Genomic DNA, 21,236 nt, shown 5'->3' with positions numbered 1-21,236 from the left:
CTCGGCTTAGGGGCTCCACGTTAGGGGACCTGGAGCCGAAATGCAGGCTCTGGGCGCCGGGGGCGCGACCTCGCGGGGCCCCGGGGCGCCTCGTGCGCGGGGAGCGGGGCCCCTGCGGGCAGAGGGCCTGGCGGGGCCGGAACCCCCGCGGGTGGCAGCCTTCCCGGCCTTTGGGACAAGGTCCCGGGCGCTGCACCCCAGGAAGCGAGGTTTGATTCTCCCGGCCTCGGGGGCCCGGCGTGCTCGCCCCGAAGGCTCTAGACCTCGAACTTCAGCCCCTCTGGTCGGCAGGGGCGCGGCGCCTTTAAGGACCCGACCCACCCAGTCAGGTGACCAAGCCGTCGCTTAGCAACGGGACGCCACGCGATTCTGGTGGCGCGGCCTGCGGAGAGGCTGTGCCTGGCCTTTCTCGTCCCGTGGCTGCGGGATGTCCCGGGAGAACCCCGGAGAGTGCGCGGAGCCCGTGGAGCCCGTGGTGTGCGCGGAGCCCGTGGTGTGCGCCGAGCCCGTGGAGCCTGTGGGGCGCGCGGAGCCCGTGGAGCCCGCGGCCCAGGCCCCGATGGAGAAGACCAGCGACTACTACCGCGTGGACGAGGACCTGCCGGCGAGGTTCAACCACCCGGGGTGCTTCCGGGGCTACAGGTGAGGCCGCAGGTGGGGGCCCCCTTCCCAGCCCGCGGCCCTGCGTCCGCTCAGATAGTCCTGCGGGAGCCCCGGGGCCCAACCCGCCTGGCAAGAGCGAGGTCAGCTCTGCACCAAAGGCTGCCCGGGGCTGCCCAGAGCTGGGGACCCGTGTCAGTGGGCCCAGCTGCAGTGGGGACCGACCCCCACAGGAGTCGGGAAGCCCCGGTCTGAAGCTGGGGGGGGGAGGGAGGGAGCCCCCACTCCTCTCTGGCTGAGCGGAGCCTGGAGAGTGTGACCCGGCCCGCGCCCACCAGCGGAGCGGTGGCTGCGGCTGTTTTGGTGCATTGCAACCGCTACCCCCTTCATCCCTCCATCCCGCTGGGCAGTGATGTTTGTAGAGTTGGTACCAGGGACTGCAGGCCTCTTCTCAGGAGGCTGGGGAGGGGGGAGGGCCTGGAGGCGGAGCCACACACAGCTCCAGGCCTACCAGCACCCAGGAAACAACCACGTGTGCCTTCGATGGGACGTTCTCTCCGGCTTGTCTCTGCGAAGGGCAGGGCAGCGGTGGGCAGAGGGCCCAGGAGGCCGAGCCTGCACGCCCTGGAGCCCACATCTCCAGCTGGGGGCATTTCCCACAAGGCGCCCCCACTGGACCGTGAAGGCGGCTTGGGCAGGGCCGTAACAGAGGGTCTGTCCCCGCAGGAGGACCAAGGAGCCGGCCTCGGTGTACATGACCAGTAACCAGGCCTACGGGAGCCGGGCGCCCACCGTGCACGAGATGCCGGTGAGCGGGGAGGCGGCTGGGGAGGGTGGGAGCGCCCAGAGCTCCGGGCGGCAAAGCAGAGGCCCCGGAGCTGCTGGAGGAGGCGGGAGGGAATGAAGCCGCTCGCCCTGAGACCTGGCGGTGAAATTGCTCAAGAGTACTCGCCCACGGGGCCCGGGGGACCGGCCCCATCACACATGCAGACACACACACGCAGACACACAGACACACACACACACACGCAGACACACACACACACGCAGACAGACACACAGACACGGAGACACACGCAGACACACACACAGACATACACACACACAGACACACATGCAGACATGCGCACACACTCACGCAGACACACAGACACGGAGACACACGCAGACACACACACAGACACACACACACAGACACACACACACGCAGACACACACACGCAGACATACACACAGACACGGAGACACACACACAGACCCGCAGACACAGACACACAGACACACACACGCAGACATACACACACAGACACACATGCAGACATACGCACACACTCACGCACACACGCAGACACAAGTGCACATGCACACACTCCTGTGCATGGAGGCTGTCTGTTCTGAGGCAAACAAGAAAAGGTCCAATAGCTGGCCTGGCGGCACAGACTGTAAACCAGGAACTGGGGGTGGCGTGGGGCGGGACCCCCGAGTCAGGGCTGGTAGCCACACGCAGGCGCGGAGCTGACCCCGGTGTGACGGTGGGAGGCGGCACACTGGTCCTTGTCCTCACTGGCCTCGCTGCTTCCTAAGAACAAAGATTCTTTTACTCCCAAAATGCCCGATGGCGAGCCGGTAAGAGTGCCCCGGGCACCGCTGTGTCCCCTTTGCGCTTCCAGAAAGTGTTCCACGCATGTTCGAATAGCTTCTCCAGACAGCTGGCAGCTGCTGGAATGTTCCGGAACACTTCCTTGAACGTCCACGTGGAGAAGAGCAACGTGATGGGCGCCGACAACTGGATCACCTCCTTCGACCGGCTGAACTTCCACCCCAGCTACAACGTGCACCGGCCCTCCATCTGCAACGACTGAGGGTGTCCCCCCCCCCCCCCCCCCGCCCCCGGCTGCCCAGCGGGACGGTGCCGAGCGCTGCTGTCCCTCAGGCGCCTCTCCTGTGTGACGGCCACTTCCCGTCTACCGCTGAGCCGGGAGGGCGGCTGCCTTGTCTCTGCATTAAAACGTTGCCCCATCCCGAGTGCCTGGCTCACCTGGGGTCGCGGGCGGGTGTCGGGGGGGGGGGGGGCGTCGCCCTGACCGTCCCCCGTTTCTGTTGGGGGCCTTGTTCCTGCTCTCGGTGCTCCGCGGGGAGGGTCCCCCCGGGCGGGGCCAGGGAGGTGCGGCAGAATCCTCTGGAAAGCGCCAGGCAGGAGGGCTGTAAGGGTCCCTGAGCCACAGACAGACTCGGGTTCCCGCCAACACCCCGGCCACAGGGAAGCCGGGCGGGCGGCCGATGACGGGCGCGGTGGGCGTGTGCTCGTGGCTGGCAGGCAGGTGCCCACAGGCGAGTTCTTGTCTTCGTGTTCATTTAAACTTTTCAATAAAAAGTGAAAAAACCCCAAACCAAGCGGGCAGGGAATAGGTTTCCTCCGGAGGGAGTGGCGCAGCGGCAGGTTTATCTGGGTGGCCGGTCCTCGGCCAGGGTCCCGGCAGCTGGGGTCCTCAGTGAGAAAACAGCCTCATGGCGGCCCCACGGACCCCGCCTGCAGGGGGAACCCTGCCTTTAGGAGATGCGCTCCTCATAGGGGAAACCAGACAAGCAGCTGCAGCGCCTCTCCGGGGACTTTCCCCCAGAGAGAGTTGACTCGCCCCGGGATTTGGGATTTGGGAGGACATGGACCTCAGTTTATAAACCTTGGTGATCGGCACCTGAAGTGAGCATCTTGGCAGTCCCTGCGTGTCCAGTTCGGGACAACGTGGTGTCCAAAGAAAGCCAGGACACTTAATCAGAAGGGGCAGCCTGAGCCTGGCCGCCTGGCTCAGTGGTGGGAGCGTCGGCCACGCAGCGAGGGTCACAGGTTCAATTCCCGATCAGATCCGAGGGGCCGTCCCTGGGCTGCAGCCTCGATCCCAAGGGGCCATGTGAGAGTGGCAGATTGACCTGCCTCTCACATTGGTCTCTCCCTCTTGCCCCCTCCCTTCCACTCTCTGAAAATCAACGGGAAAAACAGAAATATCTCCGGATGAGGATTAACAAAGAAGAGAAAAAGGAATAAAAAGACACAGAGCTCCCGCAGCCGGGACCCTCGCGGGCCGAGCCGGGACACCCCCGGCCCCAGGCATCCCACTCGCTCAGCGCAGACACTGAAGTACGGGGACGTGGTCCGAGTTTGGTCTCCCGAGGAAATGGACAGAGAAGGCTGCACCGAGTCTGAACGCAGTGGAGGGTGGGCCTGGGGAGGGTGTCAGACCGGCACAGACGGCCTCTCCTTGTGCCCTGGAAGCAGCCGCCAGGACCCCTGTGACGAGGCGGCTGCCTGGCCAGGCACCGGGGAGACCCCCACCCGGACAGAATCCCCGTTCTCAGCACGGCTCTGGGCTCCCGCTGACGAGATACAGGGGCCCCAAACAATACACTTCGAGGAGTCAACGTGGGCAGTGCCTGGGCACCGTGGTCAAGCAGAGGTTTCTTTCTCTTTTTTAAAAATAGGTTTTTAACTTTTTTAGAGAGGGAGATGGGGAGAGAGAGAAACCAACCGGTTGCCTCCTGCATGCCTCCTCCTGGAACTGAGCCCCCCACCTGGGCGTGCGCCCTGACCGGGAATCGAACCGGTGACCTCTTGGTGCACGGATGACGCTCCACCAGCTGAGCCACACCAGGCTGGGTGGCGAAGGCTCCTCAGGAAAAGCCCGAGGAGTTCACGGCACTGAAAGGGAGCTGTCAGCCCTGGCTGGTGTTCTCCGGGGTGGGAGGTCAGCCCCCGGCCCAGGGTTTCCGGTTCGATTCCTGGCCGGGGGCACATACGGCCTGGGTGGCGTTTGCGCCCGCCCCGGTCAGGGTGAGTGCGGGAGGCGACCAGCCAATGTGTCTCTCAGATCAATGTGCTTTTCTCTCTCCCTGCCGCCCTCCCTCGGATAAGCAACAGAAAAAGAGCCTCCGGTGAGGATTGACAACAAAATAAGGGAGCTGTATTTTCCTAAAAAAAAGGGTGCCAAGCTCACCAACGGCATCGCCCAGTGAATGCGGGCACGGCGGGCACACGGGCACAGCTCCGGCTGTTCGTGGCCAGTAACTGCCGTTTCTCACAGCTGCTTCTGAGCGGCACGGCCTGGACTCTGACTGCGCTCAGTGGGAGGCGTGTCAGGAAGGAGGAAAACACACACCTTTGTGCACCCGCTTCTCAGCTCTGGCTCCGGTCCTCGGGCTCTGCCCGCCAGCTTCCTCGTCTCCTTCCCTCCCCTCCCCCCCTCCCCGCGGAGAGCGAGCCCCGGGGGAGGTTTGGGGCATCTGCTCATCACTCCGTTCAGCTGCCGTTTGCTTAAAGCCAGGAACTCCTTACGCTCAGAGCTGCTTTCACCTGTGCTGTTTTCCTTCAGCGACCTTTTCCTTTTCGTTCTAGTCAATCAGAGTAAGAGGTTTCAGATCTACTGACAGCTCAACGCTGGCAGCAGCACCGGCAAGGCCAGCCACCGAACGCCAGGCCCGCGAGTCCCTGGGCAGCCTGCCTGAGCCGCCGCGGGCTGCAGGCGGGAGGCAGGGGTTTGCCCGCTTCACCCTCTAGCGGCCCCTAAACCCGGGGGGATGGGATCAAGGTGATGATACTTAGTTGTCGTTTTTTGTAAATGTTTCTTTTAAAAATTTGACTTCAGAGAGAAGTGAAACATGGATGACCAGAGAATCATCCATCGGCTGCTTCTTGCACGCCCCCCACGGGGGATGGAGCCCACAACCATGGCACGTGCCCTGATGGGGAATCGAACCCGGACCTCCTGGGCACTTGAGACCTCATCATGCTCTGCACACGGACGCTGAGCGCACGGCTGCCTGCTCTGGGCAGAGCCCGGCTGGGAGCGGGCAGGGCTCCGGCACAGAGCGGCTTATGGGCTCTGCCTGCGCTCGCGGGACGGGAGACGGCAAGGCCGGGCGCCGGGCCCTGCCGCGTTGGCGCTTTGCCACGCGCTGGTGGGAGGCAGTGGCCACAGAGCTCAGAGGATGTGCTCAGCCGCCCGGCCCAGAGGCCCCTCTGACCTCATCCAGGAACCCCCTGACGGAGCTCTCAGGGCTGGGGGGGGTGGCGTGCTGGGGAAGCCACGGAACCCCCGCCAGGGACGCCCTACAAAACCCAACAGCTCTGGTTTCCAAAAATAGTTTTTACAGCACTTTAAATAACTTACCAAAAACAGCTACAAAGATCATATTTACCAGGACACACGTGTTAAATAAGGGCATCGCCTCCCGTTAGTGTACATATGTGCAGGGCGGTCACGGACCTGTCCCCCTGCCTGAGGGCCCGGACACACGGGTGCTCACCGCGGGAGGACCTTGCCCGTGGCCACGGGGCTGCCGTCCTCCACGGAGGTGTCGCTCAGCTCGCTGGTGTCGCTGCCCCAGGCCTCCCGGTCCTCGTCCCGGCCCGCCGGCCGCCGGCCCCTCAGGTCCAGCACGTCCTCGTCGGAGCCCGAGTTCCTGCCGCCGCCGAGCGCCCCCCGCCGGGGCCAGGCCCGGGCCTCCTTCCCCAGCAGGCGGGGGCGCCCGAAGCGGCGGGAGGCGGGGGCCTCCCGGAAGGCGGAGAAGGCGGGGCCCTGCAGCCGCAGGCCCAGGCCCGGGCTGAAGAGGCCGGCGGCCGGCGCCCCCCAGGCGGCGCCGCCCCCGAAGTGGAACAGCTGCGCGGGCAGCAGCGGCGAGAAGCCGGCGAAGGGCAGGCCCTTCCGGGGGCCGGGGGCGAGGCCGGCGGCGCCCCGGGCCTGGCCCTCCGGCCCCCTCTCCCTCTCGCCGCCCAGGGCCCCCTTCCACGCCGGGCCGCTGCCTCCCGAGCTCAGCGCCCACGGGCTCTGCAGGGCACTCTGCTGGGCCACAGAGTCGCCCCACGGGAGGGCGAGGCCGGCCTGGGGCGCCCCCTGCCTGTCGGCGCCCGGGCTCCACGCCGGTGCGCTCCGGCTCTGAGCGGGCGCGGGCAAGGCCCCCCCGGGACTCCGCGCCCGGGCCTGGGCCTCCGCCTCGGCCGCGCAGGACGCCCCCCGCGGGCTCTGGTCCCGGTGAGGGGGAAGGCTCCTCCTGCCCGCGGGGGCCCCTCTGGCCGACAGGGTCCCACCGCTGCCCCGGGGAGCCGCTGGCTGGCTTCTGGGCGGAGCGGCCGTGGGCTGAGGGGTCCCCCTGCCCCTCTGGCTCCGGGTGCACATGCCCGGCTGCGGGGCCGGGGCGCCCTTCCGGCACAGCGGCTCTGGCCTGGGCCCGCTGCCCGGAGCCCCTCCCGGAGCTTCTGAGCCGCTCTCCGTCTCCTTGGCCTTCTCGGCCAGAAACTTCCGGATCTCCAGCTCTATGCTGTCGTCGCTGTCCACGGAGCTGCTGTCGTCCGGCCGGAGGCCGGGGCGGGGGGCCGGACTCGGCCCCGCGCCGCCCGGCCCCGCCCGCTCCGTGGGGCAGCAGAGGCGGCAGGGAGGCCTCCCGGGCGGGCCGGCCCAGCCGTTCCTTCTGGACCCGGAGAGGCAGCTCTTCAGCACGGCCGGGCCGGCCTGGCCGCCCCGCGGACCCAGCGCCTCGGTGCCGCCAAACCTGACCCTCTTCCGGCCGCCGGCCCGGGGCTCCCTCCAGCGCCTCCGGAGCCTCCGCTTGGACCGCAGCAGGTCCTTGATGGCCGAGTCCAGGTCCTCGTCGCTGTCCAGCGAGCTGCTCTTGTCCTCCGAGCTCCCCCTCCCATCCACAGCCCAGGCCTCGGCCACCTTCCCGGGGCCCGGCGGCACCCCGCCCCTGGTGTCTGCGGCCCCGTGCTCATCCCCCGGCCCGGCCGTCCTGCAGGGGGGGCCCTGCCCCCTGGCCTCGCCGTCCCTCCCGGGGGCCTCGCCGGGGCCGGGGCCAGTGTCCGGGGCGCCCTCCTTCACCGCCTCTCTCGTTCTCTTGGGGATCGAGGACCGGACGGCGCCAACCACTGCCCTGCGCTTCCTCCTGCAGCTGGGCGGAGGCTCCGGTGCTTTAGAGGCGGGCGCCGTGAGGTCGCCCGCCTGCCGTGGGGGGCCCGGCGGTGGCGGCAGGGGGCTGTGTGTGGACGGCGGGCAGGTGTCCGCCCTGGCTGGCAGAGTCCCCGACTGTGCCTTCAGCGCCAGGAAGTTCCGGATCTCCTGCTCGATGCTGTCGTCGCTGTCCACAGAGCTGCTGTCGCAGTCCGCGAGGGAAGGCACACTGGGGGGGCCCGGGGGCGGGCGGGCGGGCGGCGGCCTCGCTCCGCCCTCCCCGGGGGCCGGCAGGATGGCTTTGGAGATGTCCAGGATGGCCTCGGCGCACATCAGCTCGGCAGAGGTGTCTGCCAGCCGGCTCCTGGCCGCCGCGCTGCAGGGGGCGGCCGGGGCTCCGGGCTCCTTTGGCGGCTGGGCAGGGGGTTCGGGGGCGAGGGGGCCCAGGTCTGCAGCCTTGGAGGCCGCTGGCTTCCTCCTGCCTGGCGCTCTCCTGGGGGCGTCGGGTGAGGCACTTTGGGCGGCGTGGCCGGCGCCCGGGGCAGGAGGGCCGGGCGGCTGCTCCCCCGGCGGGGCCTTCGGGGGCAGGTCCCCGCTCGCCGCCTCCCTCCTCTCCCGCTGGTACCGCTGGATGGCCTCCTCGATGCCGTCGTCGCTGCTGGAGTCGGCCGCAGTGCGGTCGGGGTCCGGGCCGGTGCTCCGGACGCCCGGTCCCCTCCGCCCGGGGCCCAGGCCCCTCCGGGCCCGGCCCTTCCCCGGGGCGTCCGCGGTGCGGCCGGCGGCGGCCGGCCTGGGGGGTGCCGGCTTCGGGCCGCCTACGCTCTCCGGCTCAGCGGCGGCCTTGGACCTCAGGCTCCGGGGAGGCGTCGCTACCGTGGCCGGCCGGGGAGGGTTTGGGAAAACAAGCTCCTTACCAGCGCCCACTGCGTCCTGCCGGGGCGCCCTGCCCGCTGGCTCCTTGCTGGGCCTGAGAGCGGGTGTGGCCAGGTGGTCACCGGGGCCCGGCTTCCTGTCCGCCGGCCGGCCGCCGGGTGGGGCCTCCAGCTGCCTCTTCTCGCTCAGGAACCGCTCGATCTCCGCCCGGATGCCCTGTTCGAAGGAGTCCTCGCTGCTGACGCTGCCCGGGGACGCGGGGCCCGGGGCCTGGCCGGCTCCCACGCGGCCGCCGGGGGTGCCTCCTGAGCCAGGGGCCCGCTTCGGGGGGCTCAGGGCGGCCGGGGCGCTGTTCAGGGGAGGCTCCGGGCGGCACGGAGGGTCCCGGCCGGCGGCTGCGGGCGGGACAGCCCCGCTCTTGGCCTTGAGGTACTCCTGGATGGCCTCCTCGATGCCCCGGTCCACGGAGTCGTCGCTGTCCGAGTCCCGCCCCGCAGGGCCGGGGGCCGAGGCCGCCTCCTTGCCCTTGGGGTCCGAACGAGCAGCGAGCCCGCAGGCGGGGGCGGCCGGCTGGGCGGGGCGGCCCCTGAGGCCTCCTCGGTGCAGGCCGCGCTCCTGGCTCCGGCCCCGAGCCGCCCGATCGCCCCGCAGCGAGCTGATGATCATCTGCACCCGGGCGCTCACCGCCGCGCCCGCCGCGCCCTCCGGCGGCTCTGGGAGGCGGCCGGGAAACCTGCAGCTCCCGGGCGGCCCGCAGGCCTCCCACGCGGCCTGGAGGGGGAGCACCGGAGGCGCGTTCATGAGGAACATCCTAGCCACCGACTGGGGCGTGCACCAGGGCCAGTCTGTCCGCCGCTCACTTCACATCCTGCGGGGAAGAGAGACGCGGTGAGACGGTGCCGGTGGCCGCCGGTCAGCAGTCAGCTCGGCCCCGGGCTGTGCAGGGGGGCTGAGGGGAGGGCTCAGGAGGAAAATGCGCCTTTGCCAGCCGCCCTGCCCAGAAGGCCCACGTGAACGCACACGTGTCTGCCCTTCCCTGTCCCCGCGCCCACGGCGCCTGCACCTCCTCCTGGACCTCCGGGGGCTGCCCAGGGCCCAGGCGGCGAGGCCGCTCACCCTTCTCCGCAGGTTCCGGGACAGGAGGACTCGGACCCTAGGGGATGAGCGGGCGGACCCCCGGGGGCCGGTTCATTCTTGACGGGAGCCGAGAGCCCCTGAGGGAGAACATGACAACAGGTGAGCAACTCAGCAATCACTGCCCCAAACGTCTTTTCCGAGTCACCTTTTACCTAAAAACCAGTGGCCTGGTGCACAAATTCGTGCACATTGAAAGAAAAGGAGTTAGAAGAAATATTTTAATATCACTGTTCGCCCTTTCTCTGTAATAGAAGTGTCAGCCAAATTCATGATGGATAATGACAGATCGAAACACACGTGTGGGACTGGAGCCAGCAAGAGCTTTATAAGTATCGTGCCTGCACAAGTCAACTTAGCCTTCTATAGCTATTGAGTAAACTTGCTTAATTAGAGCTGCTTTCTGATGCAGCTAAACTTTTCCAGCCCAGTGAAGCACCCAACTTCTCTTCCAGGTAATTGTCAGCAACACAGCAGTAAATACCAACACAAAGCAGATTATTATTGTAGATCACGCAGGGAGAACAAAGGGTGAAATATTTAACTGCAGCCGTGTTTGACTATATTCTGTGCAGTGAGAAAACCTGAAGTCATTGTCAAGGTCCACCATTTTTTTACTTCTTTTCAGTCGGGTCAAATTTCTAAGCTTTCTATATCTCTGTTTTCTGGCTAATGAAAAGAAAATAGGATTCCACCGAGTCTCCTATCTCCCTACTCCAGGACTAATGTGAGGGTCAATGAGATGAGGCACGTGAAAACACTTCACAGACATTTGTTTAAAGTGTAAAATGTTTCCACCTGGCTGTAAAGCAGGTCATGTTTCTGGGCTGGAAACTTCAAGGAGGCTGGTTCCTAGGGAGAGGAAGCCGGTGGTATTTTGCACCATGGGGTCTCGGCAGCATTGGCTGCATTTGGTGGGTTGACACTCTGGGTGGTGGCAGGGCCTGTGTACCATTTGGGGGAAACCAAGTGTTGCTTTGTGGGTGCCAGGTCCGTGTTGCTGTTTCTCTGTAAATGGCCAGTGTGCGTTATGGGGGCAGCTCCTGCATTGAGTGTCTGCCCCCGGTGGTCTGTGCATCATAGTGACCAGTCAGATGGTTGGACTCTTAGCATATTAGCCTTTTATATATATAGATGTCAAATGTAGCCCAGCTGCCTTGGCTCAGTGGTTGAGCGTTGACCTATGAACCAGGAGGTCAGGGGTCAATTCCTGGTCAGGGCACAGGCCTGAGTTGTGGGCTTGATCCCCAGTGTGGGGCGTGCAGGAGGCAGCCAATCAATGATTCTCTCTCATCATTGGTGTTTCTCTCTCTCCCTCTCTGAAATTAAAAAAATACATACATTACACACACACACAAACCAGGAACTATGGTGTCAAGGGATTCTTGCCCTTACTTGAAGCTCTCATCAAGTCCAGGTTCAGAGTTTGGATAAAGCGGCCAACGTTGGTGTGTCTCAGGCCTGACGTCTCTGTCGCCCCACCTGCCCGCGTGGGTCCTTTCCCACGTGTGAGAGACTTCGGGCTGCCAGGACAGAGGCAGACAGAGCTCACAGGCTGATCACAAATGTGTATCGTTATGGGAAGAAGCAGCATCCAATTAAGGGTTCAAATTAACTTTTGAAAGCATTTGCCCTGAGGCCAAATAGAGTTCATCAACACGTTTACCACCCCCGGGCACAGCGGGGCACCGGGTAGTGGTGGAAGCAGGTGGCCCAGCCCCAGCCCTGGCACCGCACCCTTGGCCTCAGGTCCCAGCCGCAGAGCCATGGCTGGAGGGGCCGGGCGTGAGGAGCCGCCATGGAGAGCTAACGCTCAGCACTCCGTCAGAGCGGTGTCCACACCGGAGGCGGAGTGGGAGCACCAGGGCCGGGGCTGACCAAGGGGAAGGCGCAGACGGCCTCGGCTGCGGTACCGCCTGGGCCAGATCCAGGCTAAACATCCCGGGCGTGTCCGGCAACGGCCTGTGCCTTCAAAGCAACTGCCCGAGGGAACCTGTCAGGACAACGGCCTAGACCACACTGCCCCTGCACCCCGAGCCCAGGCCAGGCCAGAGCTGGACCCCAAAGCCTTACGCTGCCGGAACTGAAAAGTGGTGACAGATCCAGGGCATCCTCTCAGGCTGGACACCCTCCTCCAGGCAAAGAACACAGCCTGGCTCCCTGCACCTAGTGCCCCCATTCATCCCCCAATGCCCATCCATCCATCCCCCAATGCCCATCCATCCATCCCCCAATGCCCATCCATCCATCCCCCAATGCCCATCCATCCATCCATCCATCCATCCCCCAATGCCCATCCATCCATCCATCTATCCATCCATCCCCCAATGCCCCATCCATCCATCCATCCATGCCCCAATGCCCCATCCATCACCCACAGTGGTCCAGCCCCTGGTGCCTAGGGGCGGGTGTCCCCGGGGATTATGGAGCGAAGGGCCAACCGGAGGTGGGAGGTGGGGGTGGGGGGTGGAACTGGGCCGGACAGCAGGCCAGACCTCACAATCCCAAAGCTCAGCTGGTCCCCTAGCAAAGCTGCAGGCCAAGCGGTGCCTGGGGCCCGAGGCGGGTGAGGCCCTCTCACCCCTGCCTTCCTGGGGGCGCTGAGGCCGCACCCTCTGCCGGGCCCCACCAGGTCCTGAGCCACGTGGGTGAGCTCCGCAGGGAGGGCACCGGCCCGGGCTGCCCCTGGGTCTGGGCGGCGGGGCGCCGGGGACCCACCGGAAGCTGCGCCGACGCCGCTGCCTCCCGGGCCGGGGCGGAGGCGCCGGACGCTGCCCCGGGCCTCACCTGCGCCCCACCTGGCGCACCCCCTCACCCCACCCACCCCGGCTTCCAGGACGCAGGACGCGGGCCCCGGGCCCGGGACGCGGGGCGGGGCCTGGGCTGCCGGGGCCGCGACTCCCGCCGGGCGGACCCAGCCCGGCGCCCGCGATCGCGCCTCCGCCCCGCGCCCTCCGGGCCCGCCGCTCCGGCCGCAGCCCGCCCGCCGCCGCCGCCCCGCCGCCCCCGCCCGGCCCGGCCCGGCCCGGCCCGGCGGCCCGGGAGGTGCGGGGCGGCGGGGCTGCGGGGCTGCGGGCGCGCGGAGGGGCCGGGCTCCGCTCCCGGCGCCGCTCCCCCCCCCCCCCCCCCCGCGTCCGGGGCGCGGAGGGCGGGGCGCGCGGGGCGGGGCGACCCCGGGGCCCCTCCCGGACCTACCGGCGGCGGCGGCGGCGGCGGCCGCTCCGGAAGCCGTGCCCGCGGCTGGGCATCATGGGAATGGCACGGCGAGTTCCGGGGAGGCGCCGGCCCGGCCGGACCCCCGCCCGCGAGCGCGCCCACCTGCCGGCGCCGCGGGCCGGCCGCCCCCTCCCGCCCGGCGCGTCCTGGAGCCGCGAGAATGGATTGTCGGGGTGACCCCCACCCTGCGGAGGCGGGGACCCGGGCTGCGGACCGCCCTGTCCTGTCCTGGCCACTCGGTGCTGCAGCCGGGAAGGCCCGCCCTGCACCCCGAGGTGGCTGCAGGCTGGGGGTGGCTGCAGGCTGGGGGTGGCTGCAGGCTGGGGGTGGCTGCAGGCTGCGGGTGGCTGCAGGCTGGGGTGGCTGCAGGCTGGGGGTGGCTGCAGGCTGGGGTGGCTGCAGGCTGGGGGTGGCTGCAGGCTGGGGTGGCTGCAGGCTGGGGGTGGCTGCAGGCTGGGGGTGGCTGCAGGCTGGGGGTGGCTGCAGGCTGGGGTGGCTGCAGGCTGGGGTGGCTGCAGGCTGGGGGTGGCTGCAGGCTGGGGTGGCTGCAGGCTGGGGGTGGCTGCAGGCTGGGGGTGGCTGCAGGCTGGGGTGGCTGCAGGCTGGGGGTGGCTGCAGGCTGGGGTGGCTGCAGGCTGGGAGGCGAGACTCGGGCGGCTACTTGGTTCTGGGGTCCAGACCCGGGCTAATGAAATATGGTAGCACTCATACTTGGGTAAAAACTGCTGTTTGAATTTTAACCTTGCTATCTGACTTCGACCTTCGATTGCTTGCTTAAACAATAGGGTAGTTACAGGAGATTGACTCCCACTGACTCAGTAGCTTCAGGGGTAGAAACTGTAGATAACCTTTAGTTCTGCTTTTGTATTATGGGCAGATAGGGCCACATTCCAATGTCAAGCAGGGTGTGACTGGGACCTACCCTGCAGGCTGTTCCCAGTCTTTAGAATTTAGTCCTGAGGGGCCAATCAGGGTTAGCCGAGGCAGTGACATCACCGACCTGAATAAAACTCCTGGACTGGGCGAAATTCGCTCTCTCCCGCCATGCTGCCGGCGTGAGTGGGACAGCCCATGCTAGCATGGAGATGGCTCTTTTGTTTATTGCATCGGACTCGGCTCCCTGGTGGTCCTTGGGGATCATGACTGGAATCCCCAGCCAGGACCATGAGGGACCCCGATCCGAGAGCCTGACTGGCCGCGGTAGGTGTGTGTTTGTCTGTGTTTTTGTGTGAGCGCTCTGGAGGTACTGCCCCTCCATCGGGGCTCTCACCTGGGTGTTTACCGGCTGCTGCGTCAGCCATGGTTTGAGTCCAGATTCGAATCTGTAATAAATTCTAGCATGCTTAATCAAATTGGCTCTGGTGGTCCATCTCTTGGGGACTCGCTCCGTAACAGCTATGAGCGGCCATGTCCCCAGGAACCCCTGCAAGTCCGGGGTCCCCGTGTGCCGCCCGAGCTGCCCCTCGGGTGAGCTCCGCGGCGGAGCAGGTAGATCCTGTCCCCCCCAAATATCCCCCCTCCCTCTGCCCAGCCCCCAGGTGCCCCCCAGTCTCTCTGCCAGGCCTCCCGTCCCTCTGCCCGGCCCCAGGTGCCCCCAGTCCCTCTGCCCGGCCCCAGGTGCCCCCCGTCCCTCTGCCCGGCCCCAGGTGCCCCCAGTCCCTCTGCCCGGCCCCAGGTGCCCCCCGTCCCTCTGCCCGGCCCCAGGTGCCCCCCGTCCCTCTGCCTGGCCCCAGGTGCCCCCAGTCCCTCTGCCCGGCCCCAGGTGCCCCCCGTCCCTCTGCCCGGCCCCAGGTGCCCCTAGTCCCTCTGCCCGGCCCCAGGTGCCCCTAGTCCCTCTGCCCGGCCCCAGGTGCCCCCCGTCCCTCTGCCTGGCCCCAGGTGCCCCCCGTCCCTCTGCCCGGCCCCAGGTGCCCCCCGTCCCTCTGCCTGGCCCCAGGTGCCCCCCGTCCCTCTGCCCGGCCCCAGGTGCCCAGCTGCGCGCTGCAGGGCCAGCTTCACCCAGGCAGCTGCCCTGGCCTCCAGCCGCCGTGGCCTCGGGGTCATGGCCCAGGAGCCAGGCCGGCAGGGTTCCAGCCCATGTTTCATAGAAGCCTCCCTCGGTCACTCAGGAACTGGCCATGGGGCCCAGCCGGTGTGGCTCAGTGGTCGAGATTGGGGCTAGAATCAGGAGGTCACATGTGGCGGAGGCCGGCTCCACGTCCATCCCTAGTGGGGGCTGTGCAGATCAAAGAATCTTATCATTGGTGTTTCTATCTCCCCTCCCTCTCCGAAATCAATAGAGAATGAATGGGAGGAAGGAAGGAAGGAAGGGAAGAGGGAGGGAGGGAGGACTGGCCACAGGGCCCCTGAGCGTGTAGGGGCGCTGGAGGAGGGGGTGGGGAACTGGTGACTGACACCCACCCCTCCTGTCCTGCTCACCTGGCCTGAGGGGGATGGGGAGGGGACACGAGGGTTCTGTCGCGGAATGGAGGCTTGGACCCTTTCCCAGTTTTACTTCTTTTTAAAAATATATATATTTTATTGATTTCAGGAGGAAGGGAGAGGGAGAGATAGAAACATCAATGATGAGAGAGAATCATTGATCGGCTGCCTCTTGCACGCCCCCCACTGGGGATCAGGCCCACAAACCAGGCCTGTGCCCCTGGCCGGAATCAAACCTGGGACCTTTCAGTCCGCAGGCTGATGCTCTATTCAAAGATCAGACCAGCTGGGGCTCCCGCTTTTACTTCTCAAACAACCCAGAGATCTCCGCTCAGCTGCATCCCGTCTGTCTGTCCCTGCGGCTGCGTCTGCGGCAGAGGCTGTGGGGGCAATCCAGGCGTCTGTTTCGTGTCTGGAAAACGCCCGCGTTCGGTGAAATAAAAAGCAGCGGCTTTTCCCTGGGCCCTGGGAGGGGTCCGTCTCGTCTCCGGCTCGGGAACCCATGGAAACGTGGTTTTAATAAACAATGTTTTCTCATTACAAGAGTCACGTTCTATTCCCCGTCGGGGCCTGTGCTAAGGTTTGGGGCTTGGCCCCCAGGAGGGGGCGAGTAGGAGGCAGCCGATGGATGTTCCCGTCGGTGTTTCTCTTTCCCCACCTCTTCCTCTCTGTAAACGTCAATTAAAAAATACAGAAAAGAACTAGGCAAAAACAAAAAAATAAGAATAAAAACAAACAAAAAGTGAGTAAAATTCCTTTCCCAGGGTTTGGGAGGTCTCTGAGGAATTGCTAACAGCCCGGAAACACAGACGGTAAATCTTTGGCGTGTGCTTTCCGGGTTGGCGGTGCTGGTGACCTTGGATAACGGGTCACCTGAGTGTGCCCTCAGGGTAGGTGCTTAGAAAAAGCCTGGGCCTAACACCGGGAAGCATTTTGCCAATCCCAGCCCCTCCGGCCACAGAGGGTGAGTGGCCTGAACTGGCGGGCCCTTCCTTTCCCTGCGCTCTCTTCTATTTCCGTTTGTTACTCCTCGCCTGAGGACACCTCTTCCCAGTGATTTTTAGGGAGAGGGGAGGGGAGGGAAGGAGGGAGGGAGGAAGAGAGAGAGGAACACACACTTGAGAGACACAGCAATTGGTTGCCTCCCGCAGGTGCCAGGGATTGAACCTGCAGCCCAGGTGCGCGCCCTTGACCTGGAATTGAACCTGCGACCCTGCAGGGCGTGGGCTGGCGCCCTCACCTCGGAGCCCGGCCGCACGGGCTGTTCCCGGGCATCGGGGCCAGCGCACGTGCTTGCCGACCAGAGCCATGCCCACGGCGGGGCTGCCGCTGGGAGGCCGGCAGCTCAGGGTGACGGCCGATGGCGGCGCCTGCTCTGGCGCTCGCGGCCCTCACCCCAGGGGATCAGCTCCCGGGGGTGGGGCGAGGGCTCCGGCCGGGTGGCACCTGGGCAGCGTGGCCTCTTCCGTGGGTGTTGCCGTGCTGCGGTGGCAGGGACCCCAGGGGAAGCAGCGGCCACGCAGCTGCTGACCAGAGCCTGAACCTGGCCCCTGCAAAGGCCCGCCTCCAAGAGGGAGCCCCGCCATCATTAGTCGCCTCCTCGGGGAGGTTAGCAGCACCCCTCTCCGGGCTGCGTGTCACTCCGTGTCTCCGTCACCAGGCCGGGGGCGTGGCTGTTGGCGTGGGCCGCCGCGCGTGAGGAGCCGTTCTGGAAGCGCTTTTCGGGCGCCTGCGCTCAGTTCTGAGGGGAAAGGACTTTCCCCAAAGAGGCCGGGGCCGTGCATGGGGGAGGCCGTGCGGGGTGTGTGCGGGGGAGGAGTGAGGGGCTGTGAAGGGGGTCCGTGCAGCCCAGGCCGCTGCCTCAGACACGGGCCTGTCCGGGGGGCTGTCCGGGGGGCCCTGTCCGGGGGTCTGTCCGGGGGTCTGTCCGGGGGCCTGTCCGGGGGCCTGTCTGGGGGTCTGTCCGGGGGCCTGTCCGGGGGGCCCTGTCCGGGGGGTCTGTGTCCGGGGGTCTGTCCGGGGGTCTGTCCGGGGGCCTGTCCGGGGGCCTGTCCGGGGGCCTGTCCGGGGGTCTGTCCGGGGGCCTGTCTGGGGGTCTGTCCGGGGGCCTGTCCCGGGCCCTGTCCGGGGGCCTGTCCGGGGGTCTGTCCGGGGGCCTGTCCAGGCCCTGTCCGGAGGTCTGTCTGGGCCCTGTCCAGGGGCCTGTCCGGGGGGGCCTGTGCGGTCTGTCCGGGGGCCTGTCCGGGGGCCTGTCCGGGGCCCTGTCCGGGCCCTGTCCGGGGGCCTGTCCGGGGGTCTGTCCGGGCCCTGTCCGGGGGTCTGTCCGGGGGCCTGTCCGGGGGGCTGTCCGGGGGGGCCTGTCCGGGGCCCTGTCCGGGGGGCTGTCCGGGGCCTGTCTGGGGGCCTGTCTGCGGGGGCCTGTCCAGTCTGTCCGGGGGCCTGTCCAGTCTGTCCGGGGGCCTGTCCGGGGGGGCCTGTCCGGTCTGTTCGGGGGCCTGTCTGGGGGTCTGTCCGGGGGCCTGTCCGGGGGTCTGTCCGGGGGCCTGTCCGGGGGGGCCTGTCCGGTCTGTCCGGGGGCCTGTCCGGGCCCTGTCCAGAGGTCTGTCTGGGGCCCTGTCCGGGACCTGTCCGCAGGCTGCCTGGGGGCTGGGTCCGGAGGCGGGAGCAGGGGGCCGTCGCCCAGTCTGGGTACCACTGGGGACCACGGCCCTGGGTGGGGAGTCCTGAACTCCAGCACCTGTCAGCACGGGGTCCCCATGGGGCAGAAAGGGCCCCTCCCATTGTCAGCCCTGCGTCCGGGATGCCGTGCGGGGACACCCAGGATGGCTGTGTGCCCACTGACCCCCCTTGACCCCTGTCAGCCAAGGAGCGGGGTCCTCGGCCGCCCTGAGGTCCAGCCCGGGTCTGATCCCCCTCCAGAGCCACAGGGAGCTGTGGGGGGGACGGAGGGCGCAGCAGCTGTCTCCTCTTGTGTCTGCATCTCGAGCTTCTGGGCAGCACTGCGTCCCCAGCATTCACACCTCGAACCCTAACCGCCCTGGTGGCGGCATTGCAGGCAGGGCCTGCGGGAGGGGCTGGCCAGGGCACGGGCGGGCTGCCGGGCACAGCGAGGGCAGGTCGGGAAGGCCGCCTCCGTGCCAGGGGCAGAGCCTCCCGGAGCCTCCCTGGCCGCCCCGGGTCTGGGCTTCTGGCCTCCGGAAGGGAGGGCTCCCCGAAGCCGAGGACCCCACCCCACCTCCAGGGCCAGGCGAGGGGAGGTGAGGTCAGAGCATAGGTTTTATTTTTAATATCTTTTTATTAATTTCAGGGAGAGATAGAAAGATCAGTGATGAGATAGAATCATGGATTGGCTGCCTCCTGCAGCCCCCCCACTGGGGACTGAACCTGCAACCTGGCATGTGCTCTTGACCGGAATCGAACCCGGGACTCTTCAGTCCTCAGGCCAATGCTCTACCCACTGAGCAACACCGGCTGGGGTGGATCCCCTGTCTACTTAACCTTTGATCCTTTACACATGGTGGATATTTTTGCATCAAGTTTGATTTTCACAAATGACACTGAACACTTTGTGGAAAACCTGATGGTTGAATTTATTGGCGTCCCCTTAACGCATTCTGTGCTGCGGGCAAGGGGCTCCCTCTCTACCCCGCCAGGCCCTGCTTCCCAGGGCTTGGTCACCGGGTGCAGAGATGCCCGCTCCCGCCTCTGGGTGCCAGGGTTCCCCGCTGGAGAGGTTGGGCGCAGGTAGGAGAGCGTCCAGCAGGGGGCAGCCACGCTCTGCCTCAGATGAAGGCCAAAAGTGGAGAATTGCTGTCACTCAAATGTTTGTAAAACCAGTCCCCCTCCCACTCTCTGCCCCCACCCGCCGTGTCCTGGGGAGGCGAGCCCCCGCCAAGGCTGAGCCCAGAAATGCCCTCCTGCCACTCCCGGTGCTGACCACTGACCATCGCTCCTCTTTAGAGAAGTGCTTCAGCCTGGGTATGACCCGGGGGGGGGCAGTCTCTCGCCCTCTGCTCTGGGCAGCTGACCTCCAGGGCAGCCGGGGAGCGGGAAGGGGGGATTTGAAAGTCCTTGGTGCGTGGAGCTGTGGCTTTTTCGTGGTGGGAGGTGGGGCAGTGGGGGGCTCGGGCCTTTGAATCACCAGGGCAGGGACTGCCCGCTCTGGGCCTGGACGTCGTCTTCGCTCTGGGCCTCTGCAGGCGGCGTGGCCCAGGCTGAGAGGGACCGGAGAGACACTTCCTTCCCCAGGGCGGGGCAGCTGTGCCCTAGCTGTCCATCCTGCTCTTCATGGAGATGGGCTGCGGGTTCCGGTGAGCACGCGCTGCCTTATCGGGCCCAGGCCCTGCCTCGTCCACCACCGTCCCTCCACTCAGGTGCTGAGCATGTGTGTGTGTGTGCCCATCCGTCCTCCCGTTCATCTCTGTCCATTTGTCTGTTCTTCCATCCACCATCCATCCACCGTCTATCATCCATCCACCCACCATCCATCTATTTATCCATGTGTCAGTCTATCCGTCATCCGTCCATCCATTTATCTTCCATCCACCATCCATCCATCCACCCACCATCATCTATCATACATACACCATCCATCCATTTGTCCATGTGTCTGTCCATCTATATCCATCCATCTATCCATCCATGTCTCCATCCCTCCATGTGGATGCATCCATCCGTCACTTATCCACCATCCATCCATCTACTATCTCAATATGTATCATCCATCCACCATCATCTATCATCCATCCATTTATCCATGTGTCTATCCATCTACATCCCTCCATCCATGTCTCCATTCTTCAATGTGGATGCATTCATCCATCATTTATCTACCATCCAGCCATATATCTACCCATCTATCCACCATCCATCCATCCATCCATCCATCCATCATCCACCATCCACCATCCCTCCCTCCCTCATTCTGAAGATGCTTTCTTTGAGTAAGTGGACATGCTGTTTAGGAAGCTGGGAGCAGGTTTGGGAGAGACCCAACAGGAGAAACCAATCTGTCTCTGCCCTCACAGGGCCACAGTCTGGTGGGTGACGAGTGGGGGAGGGCAGCTTGGAGCTCAGGGAGACCCCGGGGGGTCCCTAGAGGGGAGACGATGGGGCTGGGCTGGCAGGCCTGTCTCCGGCCCCCGGTGCTCTGTGGAGGCCCCGGATGTGGGACAGCGGAGGCGGCACGCAGCTGTCTGTGTTGACGGCCCACACCGCGGTGCCGCCGGCCTGCCCACCAGCCATCTGCCTCGTTCCCGCCTCCCCAGCGGGCACCAGAGCCCCGCTGCCCGGCTGCCCGCACCGCCTCCAGCTGCCGAGGGCTCATCCTGCCAGCACGCCGGCGCCTGGGGCCTGTGGGGGGGGGCGCGGGCTGGGCCTAGAACCCGGGACCAGGGGGACGCCTTCCCGGCCCTTTAACAGCCCCCAGCGGGTCCATGCCCCTGGAGACAGGGTGCCCGTCGGAATAGCAGTGACCTCAGGGCGAGGGGCCCCAGGAGCGGCTTCCCAGCAGCCTGTGCGGCCCTCACACCAGGTCTCGGAGGAAGCTCCCTGGCCGGCCTCCGAGCCTCCCGCCCGAGCTCACGCTGACTTCCTTCCGGGGCTCCGAGCTGTGAGCCGGGCAGCCCCCCGCACTGCCCCGGGGAGAGCCCCCCTCACTGCCCCGGGGAGGGCCCCCCTCACTGCCCCGGGGAGAGTCCCCTCACTGCCCCCCTCACTGCCCCGGGGAGAGCCCCCCTCACTGCCCCGGGGAGAGCCCACAGCCCCCCTCACTGCCCCGGGGAGAGCCCACAGCCCCCCTCACTGCCCCGGGGAGGGCCCCCCTCACTGCCCCGGGGAGAGCCCGCAGCCCCCCTCACTGCCCCGGGGAGAGCCCCCTCACTGCCCCCCTCACTGCCCCCCTCACTGCCCCGGGGAGAGCCCACAGCCCCCCGCACTGCCCCGGGGAGAGCCCACAGCCCCCCGCACTGCCCCGGGGAGAGCCCACAGCCCCCCGCACTGCCCCGGGGAGAGCCCCCCTCACTGCCCCCCGCACTGCCCCGGGGAGAGCCCCCCTCA

General features: G+C 66.4%; 2 protein-coding genes across 4 annotated transcripts; one reads left to right on the top strand and one right to left on the bottom strand.

Annotated features, from left to right (window-relative positions):
* Window positions 1-172: 172 nt before the first annotated feature.
* PIERCE1 (piercer of microtubule wall 1) lies at window positions 173-20,808 on the top strand. 3 transcript variants are annotated; one of them, XM_045573930.1, is made up of 4 exons: window positions 173-489; window positions 526-642; window positions 1,327-1,408; window positions 2,271-3,162. In XM_045573930.1, exons 1-4 carry the CDS (start codon window positions 428-430, stop codon window positions 2,460-2,462), a joined length of 453 nt encoding a protein of 150 aa, XP_045429886.1. In that variant the 5' UTR covers window positions 173-427; the 3' UTR covers window positions 2,463-3,162. The 3 variants fall into 3 exon arrangements, with proteins under 3 accessions (XP_045429886.1, XP_045429885.1, XP_036272869.1); XM_045573929.1 differs by adding an exon at window positions 20,796-20,808 and having other exon boundaries at window positions 174-642; window positions 2,271-2,464; XM_036416976.2 differs by adding an exon at window positions 7,893-7,905 and having other exon boundaries at window positions 174-642; window positions 2,271-2,464.
* PPP1R26 (protein phosphatase 1 regulatory subunit 26) lies at window positions 5,722-11,265 on the bottom strand. The gene is made up of 4 exons (XM_045573933.1): window positions 10,903-11,265; window positions 9,525-9,622; window positions 8,567-9,276; window positions 5,722-8,512 (listed from the first exon to the last, which is right to left on the bottom strand). Exons 3-4 carry the CDS (start codon window positions 9,216-9,218, stop codon window positions 5,895-5,897), a joined length of 3,270 nt encoding a protein of 1,089 aa, XP_045429889.1. The 5' UTR covers window positions 9,219-9,276; window positions 9,525-9,622; window positions 10,903-11,265; the 3' UTR covers window positions 5,722-5,894.
* Window positions 20,809-21,236: the final 428 nt, after the last annotated feature.

The sequence above is a fragment of the Pipistrellus kuhlii genome, unplaced genomic scaffold, assembly GCF_014108245.1.
Source record: "Pipistrellus kuhlii isolate mPipKuh1 unplaced genomic scaffold, mPipKuh1.p scaffold_m20_p_57, whole genome shotgun sequence".
Classification (NCBI taxonomy): Eukaryota; Metazoa; Chordata; class Mammalia; order Chiroptera; family Vespertilionidae; genus Pipistrellus; species Pipistrellus kuhlii.
The sequence above is the reverse complement of the archived record's forward strand: the minus strand, read 5'-3'. Positions and strand labels throughout refer to the sequence as shown.